Below are 11,184 nucleotides of genomic sequence, written 5' to 3'. Positions count from 1 at the left end.
CAGAATTTCGGGGGGAGGGATGGAGCGCCTCCCCCCCACCGCGAAGCAAGCTGCGGGACCAGGTAAGGGACTTTCGTCCATCCCTAGCAGTAGCAGGGGAGAGAAACCCAAAGAATGGCCTCTAATACTAGGTGGGTTCCTTTTGAGGTATATCAAGGCTCTTCACATACATTTTCAAGCTTTCCAAAGCTAGAAACTTGGTGACAGCAAAAGGGTCAGCTCTCAGCTGAGATTCTCAGGATGCTGAATTTTATAAGAGACAACAAAGCCCAACTGACTTATGGAGGCATAGCATATAAGCCCCATCTATGTCTCCAGGTAACTCAGCTACAAAACTTCAAGGAGGTCTGTTCCTGTTTCCCAGTCACTTGTTCCCTGTTCCTAATACCCTGCTTAATCCAGGCATATTCTGAAGCCCAATGGGCCATTAACAACAACTTCTCTTGCACGGCTTTCCGGGAGTTTATGGCTTTATTGCCTTGGTTCATGGGCACCCACAACGAACAATCTCTCATGGTCCATTTCCCTCTTAGTGCTTCTGCTTCCCCCATGCTTGTTGCATCTGTTGCTCACACACACAGCTACTCAGCGCTAAACTTGAGACATTCTCAGCACTGCTTGGGAAGCTCTCGGAGAATGGATGGGGGAAACAGGTAGGCAAGCAGCCCCAAGAACCAATATCACTGGCTATCCTGCCCTCTGATCTTGATGCTATGGATGCCTGCAAGATCATCTCTTTGGTTGTCTATGGGACTACCATCCTCCTTGGGCTACCCTCCAATCTCCTGGCCCTCTACGTCTTCTATTGCCGTGCCAAGGCTCGCCTGACGCCCAATCTCATCTACATGATCAACCTTTGCCTCTCTGACTTGGTCTTTGTTCTCTTCCTGCCCCTCAAGATGCTGGAGATGCAGTGGGTAGACTGGACCATGCCGGGCTTCCTCTGCCCTCTCTACAACCTGATCCACTTTGGCACAATCTACACCAGTGCCTGTTTCCTGACCGCTGTCAGCGTGGGCCGCTTCTTGGGTGCCGTGTATCCCATCCACTATCAGGTTTACAAAAAGCCTCGCTACTCGTGCCTGATCTCCTTGGGTATATGGAGCCTCATCGGATTTCATGGGCTTCTCATCTTTGTCCTGGAGACCTCCAGGGACACCAATTCCAGCCTCTTTGCTGGCAATGGCTCCACTTGCTTCAGCAACTTTAGCGCGGGCCAACTGGCCCTGTTGGCACCTGTGCGACTGGAGCTGTCCGTGGTGCTGTTCTTCTTCCCCTTGGCACTCACCTCTTTCTGCTACGTGGGCTGCATTCGTGTCCTGGTTGGGTCGCATCTCCATGTGCGGAAGAAGCGTCGTGCAGTCCGGGTGGCAGCGGCCACTCTCGTAGTCTTTGTCCTCTGTTTTGGTCCTTACAACATATCCCATGTCGTGGGCTTCATCTACATGGAGGATGTCTGGTGGCGCAGTGTGGCTCTGCTTCCAAGTGCATGCAATGCTTTCCTGGACCCTCTCATCTTCTACTTCCTGTCCTCTGCCATGGATGATGGGATTGTCCAAGTGTGGCGCTCCCTGCAGAAGAAATGTAGCTCCATCCGGTTGAAGATTGCCTCAGCCCATGGAAAAGGAGGGAGCCAGCAGGGACAGGGAGCATCTACCATTGCCTGAGTAACTGAGAGTTTCTTTCCCACCATGCCTCCAAAATCTTAAGAGAAATGTAGATGGCAACCTCAGATGGGACAGTATGTAGCCAGGATGTTACCAATTTGAAAAGGGGATTAGGAGACCCTTGTTTCTAAGCATCCATGAACCGGACTGAAGATGAGCTGTGCTGAACATGGATGCTGCATGTTTGAAAGCCATCATCTCAAGAACTGATTGGGGTATGTGTCTCAGGTGGCATGAAAATAGGCTGCTTATTTTTGGAGATGTTATATGAAAACAGAAGTGTTGGCTATGGATGCATGAAGGGACAGTGCTAGGACACTAACCTTGAATTGCACATGAATTTAGGGCTAATCAGGGCCAAACTGCATTGTGCAAAAGATCTGTGATTGGATCTCCTACTGTTTTTTGTTTTTACTTTCTGAATTTGACAGGGATGAGTGGTGCCAGGGGAAGTGATGTTTAATCTTCCCCTGTGCTTTTCACCCTTCGCATGCTACAGAAATTTAGATTTCTTCTGGAAGTAGATTGAAAGGGGGGATCCTTCATCTGTGCTGGTATTAACAGCAAGGGAGGAAAATGGGTGGTGGGACCTTCCCTCCTCTCCAGAAACAGGCTACAGAGAACAAATTTCAATGGGGCATGGGGTGGTGGCGAGGGGTGGTTATATCATAAATTGTCAAGGGCTAAGGTTATCATCATTTTGTGATCAAATACACACACACACACGTGTGTGTGTGTGTGTGTATCTGTGTACACATGCATAGAAATAGACTGTGGAGGAAAATTCTTTAAAAAAAATTTTTTGGCACGATCTTTATGGAAAGGAAGAATCTGTTCCATAGGGGATTCTCTCTCTGTAGGACAAGGCTGAGGAACTTTTTTTTCCCTTCCTGTGGAGGGCCTCCTTACCTCAGGGGTAGTCTTTCAGGGGACACATGGTGAGCCAACTAAAGCATCTACCTCATGGTAGGGTCAGCCCCGGTTGCTGAATGGATCAGACTAAATGTCTATCTAGTCGAGCTCCGATCCAGCACACATACATTCTCACCCTTGCTCCCCCAGACTGCACAGTGTGCTAGGTGCTCCCATGACACTCCCAACCATGGCAATGTAGTAAGCAGAGGTAGCTGCTCTTGAACATGGGGGTTCCATTTTTGGTAGGGCTGCAACACTTAGTTGATTTGTTAACTGATTTGCCATTGGTTAACCAGCCTCAGTTTTATTGGCACACTGTTTTTTAAAGAATAATTTCAATATCATTTTTCATTCTTTTTATCTTTTGTTCATTTTATCTCTTGTTGTTCATTGCTCCAGAATCTGTTGAGATGTGGAGCAGTATATAAATGTTGTAAATAAATAAATAAATAAATAAATAAAACCTGTTGATGCCTCCAACTAATTGGGCAGGCTTTTTTTTTTTTAACTTCTTCATTTTTTTTAAAAAATGCAAGTATAAAAACTGCAGATGGCAAGCACTGTCATAAGAGGCATTCCCTTTTGAGTGAAAGAGAATTCAGGATGCCTCTTCTAAGATGATGGCTACTGCAGCAGCTATGTACTTTTTTCTTCATCTGCCAATTTATCAATTGGCTAAATGACCTATGATTACTGGACTATGGTTTCTATACTCTGATGGCTGCCCTCATTGCTAAATGTAATTGATAAAGGCTCCCTAGATGTTTCTGCTTCCTGTCTGCTTTTCTGTATTATATGTGGCTATCACTCAGGACAAGAAATAACCTCTCTTTGAAATAAACACACACACACGCACCCCTTTTTGGCTAACTACCAAGGTTATCACTTTAATATTGTGCTAGTATTATATTACTTATACCGCAAGGTTGTATCATTTGTATACCAATTTAACAGACATGGCTTCCCCCACTGAATCCTGGGCACTAGGAAAGCTGGAGCACTTTGAGATGGATTAAAATGAGCTCAGATTTCTAAGAATCTGACCTGCGGAATCTACTGCAGAGCCCCCCCCCCCCCGGCTGTGTGCAAGCCATGGACTTTCAGATGACTTTTTTACTTTCCTGAAATTTACACATATAAATCTGTAGAAAAATACGTAGGTTTCTGCTGAGGAAATGTTGAATGGAATGGGGGACAATACCCCAAATGTTACGTACTGAGGAAAACTATGTAAATAGTACATAAACACTTACGTAATTATTTCCGTATTTTTCTGCAACATGAAAAAAAAATAGCATCTGTCTATGGGCAGATGATGGTACGAAAGGTGCCTGACAATCTGCGAAACACTGGTGGAGCAGATCGTACACAGTCTGTCCATCCCTGCGTAGTTTGATGAGGGCAGTGAGGAGACTGCTGCTCAGGATCCACAAGTGGGACCTCAAGTGTGATTTTGCCAATTGTGTGTCACAGCTCTCGGGATGACTCCGGTTGAATATACGGGCCAGGCTCTGGGAACCTGTTTTAACTGATGTATATCATTTAATGTTTACGCGGAAGCTGATCTATTTGTAAATCTAAAAAAAAAAAATGAATAAAAGATTTTGCAAATCAGTATTGCCTTATGTGTGGAAAAATTAAGATTTCTTTGGCATTCTTACTGATAGTTTTATGTGCATTATGGTAGAACATAGAGTACTTACTTGAGGTGAAATCCTCTGCTGTATTCCATGTTGCAAAGACACTGGATTGGACCCAACTTTAGTCATACTTAGAGTAGACCTATTGACTTTTATTTATGACTATCAACTCCCACTGATTTCAATGGGTCTATTCCAAGTATGATTAAATCTGGATCCACTGAAGTACATTGAGATCATCCATTCCCTTAGATCTGAACATAAATGGTGCCTTGCACTTTTGTGGCCCCACTCAAGAGGTCTTAAAATTGGGGGAGGGGTTATATTTGGGCTATTTTCAGGGGGTGGGGCAAATTTTGAGGGAGGGAGGCATGAAACCCTCCAGTGCTTCCACTGGCCAACTTGTTTCCCATAATGCCCTGGAAGATCATTACATCATGACTGTGTCATTTTACGGGGGGGGGGGGGGAATGGCCGCCCTTATTGGCAGCCAGCTAAAATAAATGTGGTGGCTGGTAACATGCAGAGTGCTGCTGAGTTTTGTGTCCCTTGACCTCCAAACCCATCCACCTGATGTGAATGAGGGGAGGCAATCTCTCCCCACTTTTCTCTAGGGTTCCCTCCCCACATTTGCACTATGTCAAGCTGGATAATGGGCTGGGAGGTGGGAATGAACTCTTGGAAGTAAAGTTTCAAGGTTAGAAGTGTTATTCTAATTCAGGGGTGGGCAAATTCAGGAGATCTGGAATCCATTTTTATCCCCTCATCCCCATGAGTGCCTTTAAAAAAAAGGAAAAAGGCATCAGCGGTGGTCTTCTTCTTCTTCTTCTTCTTCTTCTTCTTCTTCTTCTTCTTCTTCTTCTTCTTCTCTTCCTCCTCCTCCTCCTCCTCCTCCTCCTCCTCCTCCTCCTCCTCCTCCTCCTTCTTTTTATGGACTACCCAAAACTAATTTTGACCATTTGGGCTCTCTTTAGCCACTACAGATACCATTTTTTTAAATGAATTTGGGAGACAGTAGGGGGAAGTGGCAGCATGGCCCACCTGTTGCCCACTCCTGTTCTAATCTGTGTTATTGTCATCGATCAAGGGAATACAGTAAGGGTGCAATCCTATGCATGTTTAGACAGGAAAATGTCCTACAACTAGGGGTGTATGAAACCCCACTTACCTGGCTCCGCTGGGGTCTGCAGGTGGGGGGAGGTGATCCGTTCCTCCCCCCAGAATCCTTGACGGGTGGGAGGCGATCCGTTCCTCCCCCCCGGAATCCTGCCCGGCCGGCTCTGCTCTGTAGCCACTCCACGGAGCCACCGGCCAGGCTGATCCGCAACAGGGCCTCCACCCACTGCCGGGCTGCTGCAGACACAAATGGCATCCTGCGTAGGGGATACCATTTGCGTCCCTATGCTAGCCCGTGATAGACTACATAAATATTTACGTAGCCTATCACGGGCAAGCATAGGGACACAAATGGCGGCTGCTACGATGGCCACCATTTGTGGCTGCAGCAGCCTGGCAGTGGCTGGAGCCGCTGCCGCTTCATCTGCCACTGCTGCCACCGGAGCCACCACTGGAGCCGCATCTGCCACCAGGTAGGTCCATCCTGGGGGGATTCCACAGGGTGGCGGGGGGGGGCTGTTCCACCACGGACTCCAGGGGGCCAGATTCTAAAGAATCCGGCCTCACTGACGTCCATGGTGGAATTCTCTGACATAGCTAGCTACAACTCCCAATATTCTCCAGCCTAAACATGCATAGGGTTGTGCCTTAAGTTAATTTAATGTAATGTTTTTAGATCTTCTGCTGAAGCTCAGCTTCAGGTGCCTCCTTTTTCAGAGGTGCAATATTCAGTAACAAGAAAGAGGGCCTTTCAGCAGTGTCAATTCACCTATGAAACAACTTCCCTAGAGAGGTTTGCGGGCTGTAAATCTTACAGACTTTCCCAGGGGAAAAGATTTTGTTTACCCAGGTGTTGTAACCTTTCATTGTTAATAATTCGTATGGATCTTATTTATTGTTATATTGGTGCACATTGCAAAAGGGGTGGGGCTCATATACTAAAAAACCCAGCATATTTTCACTTAAAGCTCATACTTCCAGTTACTAAGCTTTAGGAGAAACATTTCAGCTTTGTAGAATGGGAGAAAATGCAAAGAAGCCAGGAAACCACCAAATGACCAGTGGTTGGGAGAAAGGGGATGGAGTCAGAGAAAGGGGTGTGGCTTTCTGGGGAACTCTGGAGGGTCCAACTGGGATGGCAGGGCTGAGATTCTGCACTCTTGGCTTACATCAGTGTTCCCCCAAGATGCTGATGCTTGTTTTGAGTTCCTTAATTTGGGGAAGCAGGGGGAGGGGGAGAAGATTGAGATCTTGTGGGTGCCCTGAAAAATCTGGATCCCTACCAATTCAAAATCTCAGGATCAATCCAGATACTTCAAAGGTATGCTTTCTGCCATAGAGGACAACCTCACATCTAGTTTCCCCCTGTTTCCGTGTAACATCTAGTTAGAGGAAATGAGGAACATGATGTCGGCATGTTGTGCGTCACCCCTGGCTGACATGGGCAAGGATCAGCTAAGAATACCTTAGAGCACAATCCTATGGGTTGCACCCTCATGAAATAGAAGCCTCTGAACTCAGAGGCTTCCGTGTATCCAGTGCCCTCCCAAGTTGCTGCCGGGAAGGAGGGAAGAGCGATGGAGGCGATTTCCACCTCTCCATCCTCATGTTTTGCTTTTCTCTAGATGGACTTCTGAGCCCATCTTGAGAAGGCATGCTGGCAGGGATGGAACAGCACTGGGACTAGAGAAGCCATAGGATACCTTGTATCCTGGTCTATCCCCTCCACTCCCCACCCACTGTTATACCCCCTTTCTGACCTCTCCAAGGCTGCTTTTGAGACCTCGGGAAGCAGCCAGCATGGTTCTTTCCATGGCAGCTTCGAGGGGGTTGGGGGCAGAGGGAGGGATTGTATACTGGAGTCCCCCTTCTGAGGTCGTAGCAGTATCTAAGGCCTCAGAGGGGGGACTCTGAAGGATCTTATGGTCCCTGGGACTCTCTCCCAGGACCATAGAATTGCTTTCTTACTTAACTTGTAATCTTCCCTGGGAATGGGTCTTAGTGAACTTAATGGGACTTTCTTATGAATAGGCATGGACAGGATTGCACTGTAAATGAAGTAACGTCACAGATTCCCCTAAGGCATTACAGCAAGATTACGTGGAAGTAGACTTGTGGCTTTTGATTTCACCACATTTCCCATAATAGTTAGTAAAACTTGAACATGAGGTCTGCATCATTTGAAAACAATGTCCCACACAACCATCACGTTCATGCAATTGATGTGGGAAGAGTCGTTCTGCTAGTCATTGATTTCTGGTCTGAGGACATCTGATAGTTACCCAGTAGAATGTACTCTGCACTTTCTCAGATGAACTGCCATTTTTAAAATAAATAAATGATGTGTACAGACATTAAAATATACACTCCATATAAAAAGCATCTTTCTCTAAAATAAAATCCATTTACAAAAGGCAGAATATTACCCACTGTATAAGGTTTATCCATTCAAATTGGTCATAACTCAGTGACAAAAGAGTTATTTATATATATATATATATATATATATATATATATATATATAATGACTACTGGGTTCCATATTGCATTTGAAGATTTGTAGAATGCCATCATTTTAACTAATAATAGAGTATTTCGCCGATTTTCCCAGTCATTCACATATTGAAGGTATCTCTTTACACTTGCATAAATCAGTCTAGTAACTACTAGTGGATTTAATACTATGTCATGTTCCTTTCTAGGAACAATATATGGTATAAAATTAAGAAGGCAAGCAAGAGGATCTATAGATAAATGAACATTAGTAAAGGATGATATTGTTGGGTAATTCCCCCCCCCCCCCATATGAATGAGCTCTGTCTGGGAGTGGAGATTCCTTGATCATGAAATTCTTACTTGACATATTCCAAGGCTGAGGCTTAGCCTGGGGAAAAAAAAAAAGATGTAAAGTTGAGCCATAGCAAACCATGGCACCAATAAATCCTGGTTTCATTGTAGGAAGTGGTGTGTACGCCATATGTCCATCTGACGATGATGATGTAAATATCAGATGAGCACACATGTATCCATTTCTCCACAGCTCCATTGCTAGGACCATCAGAGGAAGAAGGCTGAAAAAGGATTGCATGACAAATGTTACCTCTTAATAAACATGTGGCATGAAAGGTCCTGGCACATAGCCAATATCTGTCATGGAGAGGGAAAGGAAACAAAATTCCATTGTTCTAAATACTGTCAGTCATTTTTTGAACATTCGTAGTCGGGGGGGGGGGCAACTCCAGCCATTTTTTTAAAAATTTTGCAGACATTTGCTCATCTGAGGTTTAGAGTTGATGTTTGCTCACCACCAGTGACTTGGTGAATGAGCAATGTACAAGCTTGCTTTTGCATGACTATTCTGCAAATTCTAATCCTGCTGCAAGCCTGAAGCAAAAGAGTTGGGATGGGAGTGGACATAAGGTTGCTGCTCTATGCCTCCTGGTCCCTTTATTTTAAATGAATATGATATGCACCTGTATTGGACAAAGAAGGGATTTACATGTGAACTTAATGAAATATTCCAAATGAAGACGAGATGAGAGATCCATCATGGGTGCAATTGATGAAGATGCACCTGGTTATATTAATCAAGAACCCATTAAAACTAAAGGATGTAACTGATGTGGATGAGGTTGCACAGGCCTAGTTGGGACATTAATGTCATGTTTAGAGCTGAACTGAGGACTCTCTCTCTGTGTGTCTGGTGGTAGTGGCAGGATGCTATTTATCCCCAAGCTGGTCATTAGCCATGCTGACTGGGAATGCTGGGAGTTGAAGTCCAACACACCTGTAGGGCCCCAGGTTGGGGAAGATTGCTCTATGCCTCCCAAAAATGGACAATAGAGACAAAATCAATAAAAACTAAAGCAGTGGTCTAAAAACACCCCTTTAGTTCTGCACAGTGAGTCCAGTAAAACCATTTAAACAGTTTAAAACCAAAATGGCAACAGTAAATAAAACAATAGAACATCTGACACAGCACCTTAAATTAAAAACAGAGTGAATCAAAAGGATTTTCAGGGCCCATTTAAAAGCTGATAAGAAAGAGGCCAAATGTATATCAGTCATAAGTATGGGGCCACCACCGAGAAGACTCTGTCTCTAGTGCCTGCCAATCAAATCAATTTTGATGGCAGGCCTACAAGCAGACTAATTCATGTGTGAGCTCTGTAGTTCTGCAGAATGTTTGTGTATTTTAGTTTTCAGGACAAATGTTGTCCTGAAATGTTGGACAACATTTGTTGTTGGAGTGGGGGGAGAAAATATTTCTCCCCAAACTTCTAAATTGTGGGAATGTCCTGAACATTACTATTTTCTCCACCTGGCATGGTGCTGAAACAGCAGCATTTTTCTTCTAATTATTTTTATTTTATTTATTTCACTTCTATACCGCCCCATAGCTGAGGCTCTCTGGGCGGTTCACAAAAATACTGCTTCTCCTTCCCTGATTAGTCATGCAGATGGTTCCAGCCAATTGGTGATCCCATCCTGAACAGAAAGGTACAATGAGGCTATGAAACTAATCAGATTTGGCCCCATGTTGATATCATTGATAAACAAAGCCAATTGGAAAGCCATGCCAATTCAGGAAACATTGCTCTCACTTCTAACAGGCAAACAACATCGTATCTTTTCAATACAATAACCCACATTTGGGGTGTGAGATTGCGTGTGTGTGAGACATGCCAAAACGCTTTCCAACACTGACATATTCACAAAAACAGCAACCTCATTTAGCTCAGCCCTACTCAAAACATAAAGAAGGGGTAATCAAATAAGTGGCATCTATTTATAAGCCATGCATTTGATATATGATATATTTAGGGCAGAATCCTATGCATGCTGGCTGGGGTATGCTGGCAATTGTAGGACTTTTTCTGTCTAAACATGCATAGGATTCCACCCTATAGCACTACACACACACACACACACACACACACACACACACACATTATAACTAGACAATGCTGAGAAATGTATCGCAACCAATAAGCCAGGAAACTGCTGAATCATCCCACTTCTAGCTTGAAGTTTAGTCCAAATAAGGAAGTGGCTTAAAAGAACGAAAGCAATCATAATTCCCAAACAAACCTTTTGGGGCCTGGTGAGGCTGGTCTCACTCAGGCACAGTCAACAGTCTATTCTGCCTGGGGATTATGGGGTTGTAGTCCAACACATTTGGAGATCACCAATTGAAGGGAGGTGGGATTCCATTCCCTAGAGACAGTTCTGTACCAGATTTAGGATCCCGGCCTGGCTTTGCAGTATGTAACACAGGAATTCACATCTTTGGGTCTAGACCAGGAGTGGGCAGGGTTCAGACTTGTCAGGTTTCAGATGGGCCAGACTGTCAATTTTGGTTTTTCACAGTTTATCTGGTTTAAAGATAAAGAACCATAAGAACTGTTGCCCAACTGTTAGCACCTAAACAGCAGGCTGAACAGGCAAGCACACCAGTCACCTCATCGCAATCTGCTGCATTATGGTGAGATGGGCTGTATTTCTATCTAAAGTGGAATAATTATGTCTAAATTTGCATCTATACTTATGAATTAGCACATGAAAATTTTATGCAATTATGTGTTTTCTTTTTTGGTAACGCTGTTCCTATATCAAGCTCAGGAAACCTCTGCAACATGCATTGGTTCTTTGGCAATTAGGGAAGGTTTATTTGAAGGGACAAAGACTGAAAACCACCTGCTTACACAAGCTTATCTTTGATGACCAGGACAATGATTGATAAATGCCAACTATTGTCAAGTAGAGATGTATGAACCCCCCAATATCTGGTCAGGGGGCAGGGGTGCCACAGGGCAATTTGGGCTGATTGGGGACCTGAGGATTTC

The 11,184-nt window shown here is 44.5% G+C and overlaps 1 protein-coding gene across 1 annotated transcript; it reads left to right on the top strand.

The window, feature by feature from the left end:
• Positions 1-713: 713 nt before the first annotated feature.
• On the top strand, positions 714-1,667 carry LOC146337848 (G-protein coupled receptor 42-like). The gene has a single exon (XM_084816327.1). It carries the CDS (start codon positions 714-716, stop codon positions 1,665-1,667), a length of 954 nt encoding a protein of 317 aa, XP_084672453.1.
• The last annotated feature ends 9,517 nt before the right edge of the window (positions 1,668-11,184 follow it).

The sequence above is a fragment of the Heloderma suspectum genome, chromosome 10 (assembly GCF_057233095.1).
Source record: "Heloderma suspectum isolate Gila_16-S chromosome 10, 16-S_ref, whole genome shotgun sequence".
Taxonomy (NCBI): Eukaryota; Metazoa; Chordata; class Lepidosauria; order Squamata; family Helodermatidae; genus Heloderma; species Heloderma suspectum.
The sequence above is the reverse complement of the archived record's forward strand: the minus strand, read 5'-3'. Positions and strand labels throughout refer to the sequence as shown.

What these genes read in the sequence shown, in the direction of transcription:
- LOC146337848 (XM_084816327.1), top strand. Translation starts at nt 714, where the DNA reads ATGGATGCCTGCAAGATCATCTCTTTGGTTGTCTATGGGACTACCATC.